Genomic DNA, 17,024 nt, shown 5'->3' with positions numbered 1-17,024 from the left:
CCAGCCAATTGATGCCGGTTGATTGAATCATTCAAATAAGTTAAAATACTTGTCTGATAAATAAGTTACGTGAGATGGTTGTTAAAATACTTGTGTGATTTTGTTTCTTCCTCTTTTGCCCGCATCATTATGTAGGCCCACGGTCTCTTCATGAATTGTTTTCATTGATTGAAAATTGTATTTCCAAATTTTTAACCCCTAGCTTCTATCCTTTACATCATCTCTAATATCTGTAGATCAATCTTCCGTTGTTCTAAAAAGTTTTTATGGATTTACTTTTACTAATCATTATCTTTGTATCCGGCTTATTATGTTTATCTATCTTTGGTCATCTTGAACCGATAAGAAATGGACTTAATAGGTTCAATAACAGGTTGGGAGAAAGAGCACCGGAAGCTGCTGGATCATGGCCAGTAATTGGTCACTTGCATCTTGTAGCAGGTTCCCAAGTTCCTCACAAACTCTTGGGCTCTATGGCTGACAAGTTTGGACCAATTTTCACTTTAAAACTTGGTGTTAACCGAGTTCTAGTTGTTAGTAATTCTGATATGGCTAAAGAGTGTTTAACTACCAATGATAGAGTCTTCGCTAGCCGACCAAAAGCCATGGTAAGCGAGTTGATGGGCTACAACTATGCTAATTTCGGCCTTGCTCCATATGGACCATACTGGCGTCATATTCGTAGGATAATTGTGCTTGAAATGGGGTCTCACCATCACCTTCAGATGCTTGAACATATCCGAGTCTCTGAAGTGAATTCATCCTTAATAGACATCTACAAAACTTGGGTAACAAACAAAGGATCTTCTGAGACAGTAATGGTTGACATGAAACAATGGTTTGGAAACTTAGTTACAAACATGGTTGTAAGGATGATGTTTGGCAATCATTTTTCGGCCAGTGAACAGAATCGAGATCAGTTTCAGAAGGCAATTAAGCAGTTTGGGGAGGTGATGGGTGGGTTTGTTCCATCAGATGCCATTCCATGGTTGAGGTGGTTAGATCTAGGAGGGTTTGAGAAGAAGATGAAGAAGACGGCAACAGAGATAGATCTAGTAATTAATGGATGGTTAGAAGACCGCAAAAAGAAGATGAATTCTAGTTCTACACAGCAGGAAGATGATAGCCGGGACCAAACATGTTTCATGGCTGCGTTGTTATCCGGTGTTAAAGAAGAAGTGAAAGAGGAAGTTTATGGCTTCAGCACTGATGAGATTGTAAAAGCATCATGCTTGGTATGATTTCTATCGTTCACTGTTAACGTCGGATGCAAGAAGTTTTGGTATGGAGGAAAATTGGATTGGGTCAAATTTGAATGGAACGTTTTTTAAAAACATTTCTAGCTTTAATCGAAGAATATGCAACTTAAAACAAAATAATCAACCAAACAAAAATAAACTTAATATGATAATAAAAGTAAATAGTTCAAATATAATGAATACTAGGTTTTTTTTTCAGTCGCGCATGGCGGCGAAACGTAGCAAATGATAATGTAAAATGTAGCATGCTTTTTATAAAGCCAAACCATTAGAATCGGGTCAGTTATCATTGTATCATTTTCCGATAGCAAATAAATACTTTATTTTTTAATATAAATTCGTTTTTAATTAAACTTATATTAATCGAGGTTAAAAGTAAGCACAACTACATATACTTAAGTTTATAGAAGAAAAATTAACGAACATAATTTATTAAAGAAATATTAAATTAATTGATGAAGTAAAGATAAATTTAGAAAAAGAAGAAATATTATTAAAAACAAAATAAATGATAAAGGAAATATAGTTTTAGAAAATGAAAAATAAAAATACGTTAAAACCTAAAAGTAAACAGAAAAAAATTAAATTAAAGTACGTTAAAAGTTAAAAGTTAATATTAAAAAAAATATATAAATATAATAAATATTATGTAAGACCCTTATAAGACCTTTGTAAAATTCATAATATTTCAAGTGCCAATTTCACAAAACGACATTTATTTCAGATTTCAAGATAAAAAAAAAACGTTCTTTATCGTTTACAAAACATATCATTAAAACACAACATACTTCCTTTAAAACCCATACACCTATATTTATAAAAGTATGATAACCCACTCTAAAGTTGTTGTGACAAAAGTCTCGGTTTAGTCGCGGAAGCTTTGAGTTAAGCTCGTATTCGGTTCTGTTCTACACTTGATCGCCATCCGTTTACATCATACTATTACCTACAATCAAAAACACCCAAATTCGTTAGCTTAGGATATTTAAGACTTGGTTTAATGGGTTCACGAGGTTAAAATGCACAACAGCAACATTTCAGCGATTTTTAACCTCGTCGCTTGACGCGACAGGAGAAGCAGATAAGGGTCGCGTGACGCGACAGGAGAAGCAGATAAGGGTCGTGTGACGCGACCAAGGTCGCGGGCCGCGACGGCCAACAACATTTGTCGTGGCGTGGCGCGAGCATGTTTTTTGACAGAACTGTTGTTTAAACATCCTGCATATTCCCAGCTTCGCTAATAGTTACTAAAACGGTCATAACTTCTCCGTTATTGATCCGAATTAGGTCTAGTTTCTTCCTACGTGACCGTAATTCGATATTCTATAACATAGAATGAAAATACTACATTCACAAGAACAAATTTCTTTCATTTGAGCACTCGGAATATTAATATTTTCATAATTATTCGACCCATTCCAAATTATAACCCATAGACTTCATTTATAAATTCCAAAACCTCTATAGGCTTACATATCAACGTATTCATATTTTTATGACCACTTTTATTAAAACTCAAGTATCATTAACGAAATATATACGTATTAATCAACCCGTTTATTCCACTTAACTACATTCATCGATTTAACTTATCCCAAGCTTAATGCCTTGGTGATTTTCGACCCGTTTGATTTCTCTAGCGAATTTCATCGCCTTCTTGAAATCAACCATGTAACATTCGAGTCAACCTGACCCATTTAACTTTCAAGTGGAATCCACCACTTTCCAAATTTCTATTTTCTCGAAATTTATACTTTTTCTTGTTGGATATTACAAACGAAATCCTTCGTTTTTGTATTATCCAACATTATAAAGATTTGATTATCATTCAACCATTAAGCATAAAAGTGCTAAAACAAGATATTACGAAGCGAGTAGCCATGTACCTTTCAAAGCTTTCCTTTTAGGCGAGTATTCGTTCCGCCATGCCCACTTCATGATCCACCCAAATCACCTATATAGTTTGATCCGAATATATAGTTTAGAACTTATAGTTCAATATTCAATATCTCATTCACTTGATTAATTCATTAAGCGGTTACTTCATATATTTCAAGCATTCCCATTCAATCAAGCATTTTATCAAACATCTAGAGTGCATAATTTGTGTTCTTACACTATCATGTTCATGGTTAATAATTTTAACCAAACTTAAGCATAGTAATTCCATTCATATATCAAGAACACCATAATTACACTAGAATTTGCATCATAAGCATCAATTAACATTCAATAACACAAAAATATATGTATTCTTTACAATACCCATATACCCTTATGTAATTAACATTAAAACTCATAGATTATACCATGAATTGATAATTTCATTGTCTAAGATTAGTTCCCAGACTTGTATTCATCAAGATTTAACCCTAACATCCATTAATTTACCATTAATTTCTGTTACAAGAATTCAAAATCATAAAAACATCTTCATAATTCAAAATTAAGCATACCTTTCGATCCCCTAGTGATAGTGATCGAGATTCTAGCTTAATTTTAACTCCTGATTGAATTCATTCTTGGATTTGAAGTAGTTTTGAGTGAATTAGGGTTTTGAAGAACTTGGGGGTCGCTCCTGGGGATTTCGATCGAACAGGGAATACACACAAGGTGTGTGTAGTTATGTTTATCCAGGATTTAAAAAAAAAAACATCTTTCTGGAATTGCACAATTGGTCCCCCAAGTTTCTAAGTTATCACAGTGGTTATAATTCTTGATTTCCCCATCTTTTCTTATTAAGAATTTAACTAGGTTAATTATTCCTAGTTTACATTCTCATTATTTTATGATTATTATTCTAACTTATACATGTATAACGACATATATAGTTTAAAAAAATTTAGGGGTGTTACAAGTCTATCCCCCTTAAAAAGGATTTCGTCCTCGAAATCGGAATACATACTGAATAAGGAAGGGTATAGGCGTCTCATTTCTTCTTCGGACTCCCAAGTGGTGTCTGATACCTTCTGGTGTTCCCATTTGACCTTAACTTGCTTAATCTCTTTATGCCTTAACCCTTTGACCTTTCGATCAAGAATTTCGATAGGCTTTACGACATAATTAAGTTTATCATCAAATTCAATGTCGTCATAGCTTACATAAGTCATTTCATCAGCTAAGCATTTTCGTAGATGTGAAACATGGAAAGTGCTATGAATACTGCTTAACTCTCCTGGCAGTTCTAGTCGGTATGCTACCTTACCCACACGTTCGGTGATTTTGAATGGTCCAATAAATCTTGGACCCAGTTTTCCCCGTTTTCGGAATTGAATAACCCCCTTCCATGGAGATACTTTAAGCATAACCATGTTACCCACCTGAAATTCAATCGGTCTTCGTCTTTTATCCGCGTAGGACTTTTGCCGATCTCGAGCCGCTTTTAAATGAGCCCAGATTACTTCAATATTTTCATTAGTGATCCTAAATACGTCTTTGTGAGCTAATTCTCGCGGACCTACTTCGCCCCAACATATCGGGGTTCGACACTTTCTACCATAAAGCATTTCATACGGGGCCATTCCAATACTGGAATGGTAACTGTTATTATATGAAAATTCAGCTAGTGGTAGGTAGATATCCCAGCTACCTCCAAAATCAATAATGCATGCTCGCAACATATCTTCGAGCGTTTGAATAGTTCTTTCACTCTGCCCATCGGTCTGCGGATGATATGCGGTACTAATAAATAACTTAGTACCCATCCCTTCTTGAAAATCGCGCCAAAAGCTTAAAGTAAAACGCGTATCTCTATCCGATACGATAGACACTGGTACTCCATGACGAGATATAATTTCATTCGTGTATATTTCCGACATCTTTTCAGAAGTGTAGGTTTCCCGAATTGGAATAAAATGAGCACTCTTGGTTAATCGGTCAACTACTACCCATATGGCATCAAATCCATGTGATGTTCTTGGTAGTTTAGTTAGCAGATCCATAGTAATGTGCTCCCATTTCCACACTGGTATATCTAACGGCTGAAGTTTACCATAAGGCTTCTGATGTTCTGCTTTCACTTGTAAACAAGTTAAGCATTTTTCCACATACTTTACTATGTCTCGTTTCCTTCCAGGCCACCAATAATTTAGTTTTAAGTCTTTGTACATCTTGGTAGCTCCCGGATGAATAGAATAGCGGGACTTATGAGCTTCGTCAAGTAGAAGAGTTTCAACATTGCAAGAGTTTGGAACCCAGATTCAATTGAAACGGGTTTTTAATCCATTACTATTATCTTGCAAGTCTTTGAGTTGACCCACTATTCTTTCTTTCTTCACATTTTCTTCTTTTATGGCTTCAGTTTGCGCCTCCTTGATTCGTTCAAGTAACCCTGAGGTTACTACTAACTGCATCGACTACACCCGAATAGGTGAATATTCTTCTTTCCTACTCAGTGCATCTGCCACTGTCACACCCCAACCGATGGCGGAATCATCGGGGCGCGGCACTGAGCGAAACAGATTGTTCAGAAGTTTCCACAACAACTATCATACAATTCAGTTATATAACACGTCCCATACCGTGTCCCAAACAAATACAAGTTATCATAGAAATCAACTAAACAATATGGGAACTGTTCCGACAACTCAAGTTTAATTATTACAGACCGAATTTAAATATTGTTTTACGACTTCTAGACGACTAACTATAGATCTTACTGACTACAGGTGCCAGTACAAGATCTACAGATAATTATGACCCTGGAGCAGGTATATGGACACTGTCCTAAGGTCACAGGCTCCTAGAAGCTTATTATTGCCTCGCTTCCCTAGCACGCTAGTAGCTTAAACACCTGTCACATACGTTAAAATAAAAGTCAATACATATAATGTAAAGGTGAGTACACAAGTTTGATATAGCATATAGAGTTCGAAAAGTTTACGCATAACCAAGCACGTACACAAGGGCAAACGATGCATGTAAATTATCAACATGGGACCATCGATACCAACGACTTCGGGTTGACTGTCCGAGACAGTTCGCAATACATGATTACCACTGTAATCCATGCAGGTAATTGTCCTTAGCAACCCCCGTGTGAACGGGTGCTGAGTCCAAACTATAGTACTACGTTGCTAAAGCAGGCAGATAGCACTCCACGTGTAAACATAATAAACAGCAATCATTTAGACAAGTAATACATGCAAGTAGGTTAGCGTTCAAATAGTTTGTGTTGTTTGTGGATTTGATAGATTACGTATGTAACACCCAAAAGTGCTGAAAGCAAAAAGGGATCGAGTATACTCACAGTGGTTGGTTGTGGATTGAAGGGAGCACTGAGAATAGGTTAGCCTGAATAGTTCGATAACACAACGATGAGTAACGCGGAAAAAGTGAACAGTGGAAATTGGATCGGATAGACCAATCGATCGGACAGCAGTTCGATCGAGTGGGCTGTTCGATTGGTTTGAAAATCCGTTCGAACATCCATTCGATCGGCCGGCTGGCTCGATCGGCTGGTTCTTTCAAGTGGATTGTTTCTTCCTTTGATGTAAAGGATGTGTTTGTGTATGATGGTTCGTACTACCTTTCATGTTGGCCGATCGAACAGCTGTTCGATCGGTTAGCCCAACCGATCGGCTAGCACTTCATTGTTTTCAAATATGTCACTCGATCGGTTGGTATGCTCGATCGGGTGACATTCCAATGTTTCGAAAAGTCTAAGTGTTGAAGTATAGTATCTCATGATTCGAGTAGTAATGATTACAATCGAGTGGCGTAGTCGATCGAACAGTACCTCGTCAATACTACACTTTTGTGAGTTTGTGGGACTAAGTGCTAGTCGATCGGTTAGCCTAGTCGATCGGCTGGCATAGTCGTTCGGTTGGGCTGTTCGATCGAACAGCCTAGCCGTTCGGCCAGCTTCTCGATTCGGTTAACCTTTCACTTAACACTTGGTTATTCCCGTTATTTGTTGATGTTTTAGAGATATTTTGACTACGAGTTGAACCACAAAGCTGAAGTCCCCACTTAGTCTACTGACTCGAGCAGGAATCACCCAAGCTCGGCCAGAGACGGTTTGGAACTTAAGTTTAACGTCTAACCCGAGATCGGTAAATCTCTTGGTAAAACCCGAATCTTGAACCATGTGTTTGTTTAGAATGGTTTATAAATCGGTTCAAGCTTCGTTTTCACCGGTTTGAGTGTAAAAGAGTTGAAAGATAGATGAAAACCCATCTTCCAATCCTTTTCCACCGTGAAATGTTAAGATCTTTGGAAGATTTTAGGTTATTTATGTGGAAATCGGTTAGATCTAAGTTATTCATGGTGGAATGATGCCAAAACTTAGTGTTCTTGTAGAACACATGATGACATCACCCAAGAACACCTAGATCTTGGTGATTTCATGGATGAAATCCAAGTTTTGAAAGATAGAAAGATGGAGAATCGATTAATGAACAAAAACGTACAAGGATTAGAGCAAAATACTTACCGGTTTGAGAGAAATCTGAGATTTAGTGAGAAGAAGAGGCTGGTCGGTCAGAGCTTTTCCAAAAGTGGAAAGTTTGACAAGGACAGCCCTATTTATAGGCTTCCAAAAGAGGAAAGGGTCAGCTGATCGAACAGCATCCCTGATCGAGCAGCTGTCCGATCGAACAGCCTGTTCGATCGGCTAGCCTGTTCGATCAGGTTGCCCTGTTCGATCGGCTTGCCTGGTTTTGAGTGTTTTGCGACGATTTTTGATATCTCGACTTCGATGAACGATGATTTGAGGATGATAGAACTCCTAATCAAATTACTTTTAGTCTCAACTACTATATCTAACATACAAGCATCCTTACAACCATTTCGGGTTTGATTTCCATTGAGTTTGATTCACCTTTGAGTCTTGATTGATTTGATTGATTCACCACACACTTTAACATAAAAATAAACATGCACAAGTAACACATAAGGCACACACACACGTATAAAAAGTACTAAAATCCCCACACTTGAGTTCGATGATTGATTTGATTCACCTTGGTTATTGATTGACTAGCTTTATTGCATTGTTACTTCCTATCATTCACAGTTGGTCGTTGATTCACAGTTCGATTATCGGTCGATTAGTTTGATTATACAACACTTACTCCAAATAATATGAGAATCAAAATGAAACTAAAATGAATTTAATCTTTATTAATCTTTAATTCCAATAACAGTCAACTCTTGACTTTGACTTTGACTTTTGGAAAACACGGGGTGTTACAGTCTCCCCTCCTTTAGGGAATTTCGTCCTGAAATTAGGCCGAGAACCGTACATCGCCGTGTGATTTTTACCAATTTGATGCTTCAGATCTATCTGAACAACTGCGGGTACTTGGCCTTCATGTCACTTTCGAGTTCCCAAGTGAACTCCGCGCCTCGTTTGCCTTCCCATCGTACTTTCACAATAGGAATGCGAGAGCGTCTGAGTTGCTTGGTCTGTCGGTCCATGATCTCGACAGGCTTTTCCACGAAGTGTAGCGTCTCATTGACCTGAAGATCGTCGAGTGGTATTATCGCGTCGTGGTCGGCTACGCATTTTCGAAGGTTTGAAATATGGAAAGTCGGGTGGACATTGCTGAGTTCCTCCGGTAATTCGAGTTTGTAGGCAACTTTACCGATCCTTTCCAGAATCTTAAAAGGTCCAACAAATCGAGGCGCAAGTTTCCCTCTTTTGCCGAATCGGACTACTCCCTTCCAAGGTGATACCTTTAGGAGCACGTAGTCGCCAACTGCAAATTCGCGGGGCTTGCGTCGTTTATCGGCGTACATCTTTTGTCTGTCCCGGGCCTTTACCAAGTTTTCCCTTATCTGGTGGATCTTGTCAGTCGTTTCTTGCAGAATCTCGGGCCCAGTCAATTGTGAATGACCGACCTCGTGCCATACAATAGGCGAGCGACATCTCCTACCATACAAGGCTTCGAAAGGTGCCATTTCGATGCTGGAGTGATAGCTATTATTGTACGAAAATTCGACCAACGGTAGGTGTTTGCTCCAACTACCACCAAAATCGATAACACACGCACGGAGCATGTCTTCAATAGTACGAATCGTTCTTTCAGTCTGCCCGTCGGTTTGCGGGTGGAATGCGGTACTCAAATTCAGCGTCGTACCAAGAGCTGCTTGAAAAGTTTCCCACAATCTCGATGTAAACCGAGCATCGCGATCCGAAATGATGTCTCGAGGCGTACCATGATTCTTAATGATCTCGTCGGTGTAGATTTGGGCTAGCTTGGCCACCTTATAGTCTTCTCGTATTGGCAAAAAGTGGGCTGATTTGGTTAGACGGTCGACTATAACCCAAATACTGTCGTGACCTGATGGCGTGGTCGGAAGCTTAGTTATGAAATCCATAGCTATGCTTTCCCACTTCCATACGGGTATCGGCGGTTGTTCGAGTAAGCCTGAGGGTCTTTGGTGTTCAGCCTTGACTCTTGCACAAGTTAAACAGCTACCAACATATAGAGCAATATCCCTTTTCATCCCAGGCCACCAGTACTTGTAGCGAAGGTCCTGGTACATTTTGTCCGCACCGGGATGAATGGAATATCGGGATTTGTGGGCTTCGTTCATGATGATCTTTCGCAAATCTGTCCTCCTCGGAACCCAGATTCGGTCCAGATAATAGAATATCCCGTTGGCTTTGCTCACGAGCTGAGTTCCGTCGTGATAGATTCGTTCTTTCTTCAACGTACGCTCGTTAAAGCAAGCGTGTTGCGCTTCGCGGATGAGAGCTTCGAGGTTATACTGAGCCTGGATGTTTCGAACACCTATCACGTAATTCTTTCTGCTGAGGGCGTCTGCAACTACATTCGCCTTGCCTGGGTGATAACGGATCTCACAGTCGTAATCGTTGAGAAGTTCTACCCATCGGCGTTGACGCATATTGAGTTCTCTCTGGTTAAAGATATGTTGTAGGCTCTTGTGATCGGTGAAGATCGTGCACTTTGTACCATACAGGTAGTGTCGCCAAATCTTTAAGGCAAAGACAACTGCGCCTAGCTCGAGGTCATGGGTTGTATAGTTCTTCTCGTGGATTTTGAGCTGTCGAGATGCGTAAGCTATAACCTTGTCTCGTTGCATGAGAACACAGCCAAGTCCAAGGTTTGAAGCATCACAATAGACAACGAAGTCATCGCTTCCGTCCGGCAGTGTAAGAACTGGTGCATGGCACAGCATGTGTTTGAGGGTTTGGAAAGCAGTCTCCTGCGCGTTTCCCCACACAAAAGGCTTGTCTTTATGAGTAAGGGAGGTAAGCGGTACAGCAATCTTTGAGAATCCTTCGATGAATCTCCGGTAGTAACCTGCTAATCCGAGAAAAGAGCGAACTTCTGACGGATTCCTTGGCGTAACCCATCCCTTGACTGCCTCAATCTTTGCAGGATCAACGTGTATACCCCGACTATTCACAATATGACCCAGAAATTGCACCTCCTCCAACCAGAACTCACACTTGGAGAATTTGGCGTAGAGTTGGTTTCCCTGAAGCAACTCGAGAACCAAACGCAAATGCTGCGCATGTTCGGCCCTCGATCTGGAATAGATCAGGACATCGTCGATAAATACAATGACGAAACGGTCTAAGAACGGTTTACACACGCGATTCATCAGATCCATAAAGACCGCGGGTGCGTTGGTCAAACCAAAAGGCATGACAACAAATTCGTAGTGGCCGTATCGGGTTCGAAAAGCGGTTTTGGGTATGTCTTCCTCTTGAATCCGCAACTGATGGTAGCCTGAACGTAGATCAATCTTGGAGAAACACTGAGCACCTTGTAATTGGTCAAACAGATCATCGATTCTTGGTAAGGGGTATCGGTTCTTGATGGTCAACTTGTTCAATTCCCGGTAATCGATGCACATTCGGAACGACCCGTCCTTCTTTTTGACGAAAAGGACTGGTGCGCCCCATGGAGAAGTGCTCGGGCGAATGAAGCCTTTTTCAAGTAACTCTTGGAGTTGGTTCGAGAGTTCTCGCATCTCAGATGGAGCGAGTCGATACGGAGCTTTGGCCACTGGGTTGGCTCCTGGAATAAGGTCGATTCGAAAGTCGATATCACGACTTGGAGGTAATCCAGGAAGATCATCAGGGAACACCTGAGGAAATTCTCGGACAACGGGGACATCCTTGACTTCAACTTTCTTTTTCTTGTCCGTCTCTGCTACAACAATGTTGGCCAAGAAGGCTCGATATTCCTTGCGGAGATATTTGCGAGCTTGAAGACAGGACATGAGCTTGAGATCTTTTGCAGTAGTTTCACCGTACACACATAGAATATCACCACTAGCTAACACAAATCGAATCATTTTATCGAAGCACACAACTTCAGCATGGTTTTCGCGAAGAAAGTCCATGCCTACTATGACGTCGAAACTTCCGAGCTGCATCGGGATAAGATTGATAGGAAAGATATGGCTGTTGAGCTCGAGAGTACAATCACGGAGCACGGAATTGACGGCGATTGTTCTTCCGGTAGCGACTTCTACTTCGAATGACGACGAAAGATAAGAGCGCTTACGTCTAAGAAGTTTCTCGAATTCAAAGGACACAAAGCAGTTATCGGCTCCAGTATCAAACAAACATGATGCATATATACCATTCACAAGGAACGTACCATTGACCACGTTGTTGTCAGCTTGAGCCTGACGTGCATTGATGTTGAAGGTTCTGGCGTGAGCTGCTTGCTGTTGAGGCTGCTGTTGTTGAGCTTCTTGCTTGACTACCCTGTTCGGGCACCGGTTTGCAAAGTGGTTAGGGTCACCACATGCAAAGCAGGTCCGAACATTGGTTGTTGGGGCCTGAGCGGCTTGTTGAGCTTGAGGAGCAGGGAGTAGAGCTTGGTTGGCAGTGACTTGGGCTTGAGCTTGACGGGGACCATAGCGGCAACTCGCAGTGAAATGCCCGTAAACGTTGCAGTGGGCACAGAATCGGCAGGCCACACCCACCGGGTGATGATAGGAACATGTAGCACAGAGTGGGTGGGGGCCGGTGTACGCACGCTTCGCTGGCGGCGCATTGATCACTGGCGCTGAACGCTGTGGCTGTTGCTGCTGGGCTGGTACAGACTGTAGTGGAGCAGCAGTGGTTGCGGCAGCGCAACTTTTGTTCTTCTTTCTTCTTCTCGAAGACTTGGAGGCTTGAGTGGTGGTGTTGTCGGTTGATGCGGCGGTGACTTGATGCAGGGGCTTGACTTGCTTATCCCAGAAACCAGCCTTCACCCGCTTGTCATTAATCTCAGCGGCGAGCAGGTAGGTCTCCTCAATCGTTGCGGGCTTTGAAGCTAGGACAAAATCCGCTACACAGTCAGGAAGAGCGCGGATGTATTTTTTGATGGTCATGTCGGGAGTCTTGACCTGGTCTGGACAGATGATGCTTAACTGCTTGAAGCGAGCAGTGAGACCGGCGTTGTCACCCTTGTCTTGTTTAATACCCCAGAATTCATCCTCCAACTTATGACGCTCATGGGAGGGACAGTATTCTTCGATCATGATTTCCTTCAGCTTCTTCCATGACAGAGCATAGGCTGCGTCGTTTCCGCGCTTGTTTCTTTCAGCAGTCCACCAGTCCAAAGCACGGGACTGGAAGACGCCAGTAGCATTGAGAGTCCGGAGATTATCTGGGCATCCACTTTGTCGAAAGGTGACTTCTATCGAGTCAAACCAGTGAAACATAGCCGTTGGACCATCCTCGCCGGTGAACTCTTTTGGCCCACATGCCTTAAATTGCTTGAAGCTAAAAGCAGTCTTGCTGGATTCTTTCGGAGCATCAGCTTGTGACATCTCAGATGATTTGCTGGCGTTCTCATAGACCTCACTCACGGCCTTCGCCACGGTCTTAGAGATGATAGCAGCCAGACGTCGATCTCTTTTCTCCTGGCGGGTAAGACGCGAGCGTGATCTAGGTTGTCCAGATGACGACATGGTCTGCAATAGACATCGTCACAGGCTCAACACAACGAATTCGAGTCTCACACGTTCTTAGATCTCTAAAGCTTAGAATCACGTCGCATCTCTCGTCACGTAACACATATAATCACATAAGCACATAATCATAGAGGCACATAAGCACAGCAGCAATTAGGGCACATAAGCAATTAAGCAAATAGAGCACTTGATTTCCTAAACACGTACGCAATTTTATCACAGAGGTAGTCAGAAAACAGAAACCTATAACCACAAGTCGAGTGCCGTTCGTTTTGCGTATCGGATAGCACCACATTGTATCGTCTATCTTAGTCGTGTAGCGTAACATAGCACATTGGTTTCATTTAGATCACATCAACAGGGATTTGAATCGAGATAGAATAGCAACAAAGGTCACGCAGATTGATAACAAATGGAGTAACCAACGAATCTTAAAACACGTAAACAGGTAAATCACATAAAATCAACGAAGCAACACTTAAAGTCGGAAAATGGATTGTCTGCGGCTACTAGACTTTGACTAACCATGGCAATTTAACTATTCACAGTTGTCTTGTCGTCACTTTCGACTCTAGGGGACATGTTTCTGCCTCGATTCTTGGACATTATGCATGCGCATCCTAGGCCATACTCGTGAGTTCAGGTCGTTGGAGTCCGTCAATTGCCTTGGCGAGATAAAATAAAGTCGGAATAACTGCCAAGATTAGGGTTTCACCCCTAGCTCAGCAATCTCTTCCTTGTTTTAAGAAAATTTAGAGGAAAGTTTTCATCAAATTACGGGTTTCAGCCCTAATTTGGTATAATTCTCCCCCGTTTGTTGATGGAAATTTGCACAAAATAATTGGCAAAATTTTGTAATTTTAGGCAGGAATTTGCGGATTTCACCCCTAATCCCGTCCAAATTACGAAATTTGGCTCGGAGTTCGGATGTAATGATAGAATAGAAGGAAACAACATAACATAAAATAAGCACATAAACTTGGCCCTTTGGTTCCTAACTATAGTCTAGGTTTCTAAGACAGCGATCCGGACTAGATCGTATCTAACCTAATTCCCTATAGTTATGGCTCTGATACCAATCTGTCACACCCCAACCGATGGCGGAATCATCGGGGCGCGGCACTGAGCGAAACAGATTGTTCAGAAGTTTCCACAACAACTATCATACAATTCAGTTATATAACACGTCCCATACCGTGTCCCAAACAAATACAAGTTATCATAGAAATCAACTAAACAATATGGGAACTGTTCCGACAACTCAAGTTTAATTATTACAGACCGAATTTAAATATTGTTTTACGACTTCTAGACGACTAACTATAGATCTTACTGACTACAGGTGCCAGTACAAGATCTACAGATAATTATGACCCTGGAGCAGGTATATGGACACTGTCCTAAGGTCACAGGCTCCTAGAAGCTTATTATTGCCTCGCTTCCCTAGCACGCTAGTAGCTTAAACACCTGTCACATACGTTAAAATAAAAGTCAATACATATAATGTAAAGGTGAGTACACAAGTTTGATATAGCATATAGAGTTCGAAAAGTTTACGCATAACCAAGCACGTACACAAGGGCAAACGATGCATGTAAATTATCAACATGGGACCATCGATACCAACGACTTCGGGTTGACTGTCCGAGACAGTTCGCAATACATGATTACCACTGTAATCCATGCAGGTAATTGTCCTTAGCAACCCCCGTGTGAACGGGTGCTGAGTCCAAACTATAGTACTACGTTGCTAAAGCAGGCAGATAGCACTCCACGTGTAAACATAATAAACAGCAATCATTTAGACAAGTAATACATGCAAGTAGGTTAGCGTTCAAATAGTTTGTGTTGTTTGTGGATTTGATAGATTACGTATGTAACACCCAAAAGTGCTGAAAGCAAAAAGGGATCGAGTATACTCACAGTGGTTGGTTGTGGATTGAAGGGAGCACTGAGAATAGGTTAGCCTGAATAGTTCGATAACACAACGATGAGTAACGCGGAAAAAGTGAACAGTGGAAATTGGATCGGATAGACCAATCGATCGGACAGCAGTTCGATCGAGTGGGCTGTTCGATTGGTTTGAAAATCCGTTCGAACATCCATTCGATCGGCCGGCTGGCTCGATCGGCTGGTTCTTTCAAGTGGATTGTTTCTTCCTTTGATGTAAAGGATGTGTTTGTGTATGATGGTTCGTACTACCTTTCATGTTGGCCGATCGAACAGCTGTTCGATCGGTTAGCCCAACCGATCGGCTAGCACTTCATTGTTTTCAAATATGTCACTCGATCGGTTGGTATGCTCGATCGGGTGACATTCCAATGTTTCGAAAAGTCTAAGTGTTGAAGTATAGTATCTCATGATTCGAGTAGTAATGATTACAATCGAGTGGCGTAGTCGATCGAACAGTACCTCGTCAATACTACACTTTTGTGAGTTTGTGGGACTAAGTGCTAGTCGATCGGTTAGCCTAGTCGATCGGCTGGCATAGTCGTTCGGTTGGGCTGTTCGATCGAACAGCCTAGCCGTTCGGCCAGCTTCTCGATTCGGTTAACCTTTCACTTAACACTTGGTTATTCCCGTTATTTGTTGATGTTTTAGAGATATTTTGACTACGAGTTGAACCACAAAGCTGAAGTCCCCACTTAGTCTACTGACTCGAGCAGGAATCACCCAAGCTCGGCCAGAGACGGTTTGGAACTTAAGTTTAACATCTAACCCGAGATCGGTAAATCTCTTGGTAAAACCCGAATCTTGAACCATGTGTTTGTTTAGAATGGTTTATAAATCGGTTCAAGCTTCGTTTTCACCGGTTTGAGTGTAAAAGAGTTGAAAGATAGATGAAAACCCATCTTCCAATCCTTTTCCACCGTGAAATGTTAAGATCTTTGGAAGATTTTAGGTTATTTATGTGGAAATCGGTTAGATCTAAGTTATTCATGGTGGAATGATGCCAAAACTTAGTGTTCTTGTAGAACACATGATGACATCACCCAAGAACACCTAGATCTTGGTGATTTCATGGATGAAATCCAAGTTTTGAAAGATAGAAAGATGGAGAATCGATTAATGAACAAAAACGTACAAGGATTAGAGCAAAATACTTACCGGTTTGAGAGAAATCTGAGATTTAGTGAGAAGAAGAGGCTGGTCGGTCAGAGCTTTTCCAAAAGTGGAAAGTTTGACAAGGACAGCCCTATTTATAGGCTTCCAAAAGAGGAAAGGGTCAGCTGATCGAACAGCATCCCTGATCGAGCAGCTGTCCGATCGAACAGCCTGTTCGATCGGCTAGCCTGTTCGATCAGGTTGCCCTGTTCGATCGGCTTGCCTGGTTTTGAGTGTTTTGCGATGATTTTTGATATCTCGACTTCGATGAACGATGATTTGAGGATGATAGAACTCCTAATCAAATTACTTTTAGTCTCAACTACTATATCTAACATACAAGCATCCTTACAACCATTTCGGGTTTGATTTCCATTGAGTTTGATTCACCTTTGAGTCTTGATTGATTTGATTGATTCACCACACACTTTAACATAAAAATAAACATGCACAAGTAACACATAAGGCACACACACACGTATAAAAAGTACTAAAATCCCCACACTTGAGTTCGATGATTGATTTGATTCACCTTGGTTATTGATTGACTAGCTTTATTGCATTGTTACTTCCTATCATTCACAGTTGGTCGTTGATTCACAGTTCGATTATCGGTCGATTAGTTTGATTATACAACACTTACTCCAAATAATATGAGAATCAAAATGAAACTAAAATGAATTTAATCTTTATTAATCTTTAATTCCAATAACAGTCAACTCTTGACTTTGACTTTGACTTTTGGAAAACACGGGGTGTTACAGTCTC

The 17,024-nt window shown here is 41.0% G+C and overlaps 1 protein-coding gene across 1 annotated transcript in view; it reads left to right on the top strand.

Moving 5' to 3' along the window:
* The first annotated feature begins 201 nt into the window (after positions 1 to 201).
* LOC110943972 (cytochrome P450 CYP82D47) overlaps positions 202 to 17,024 on the top strand; it is a 34,926-nt gene continuing 18,103 nt past the window's right edge. The window contains exon 1 of the mRNA XM_035990743.1: positions 202 to 1,235. Within this exon, the coding sequence (XP_035846636.1) occupies positions 267 to 1,235 (969 nt within the window). The 5' untranslated portion in view covers positions 202 to 266. The remainder of the gene's footprint in view (positions 1,236 to 17,024) is intronic.

This window comes from Helianthus annuus, chromosome 5 (assembly GCF_002127325.2).
Source record: "Helianthus annuus cultivar XRQ/B chromosome 5, HanXRQr2.0-SUNRISE, whole genome shotgun sequence".
NCBI classification, from domain to species: domain Eukaryota; kingdom Viridiplantae; phylum Streptophyta; class Magnoliopsida; order Asterales; family Asteraceae; genus Helianthus; species Helianthus annuus.
This window is presented reverse-complemented; position numbering and strand designations above follow the sequence as displayed.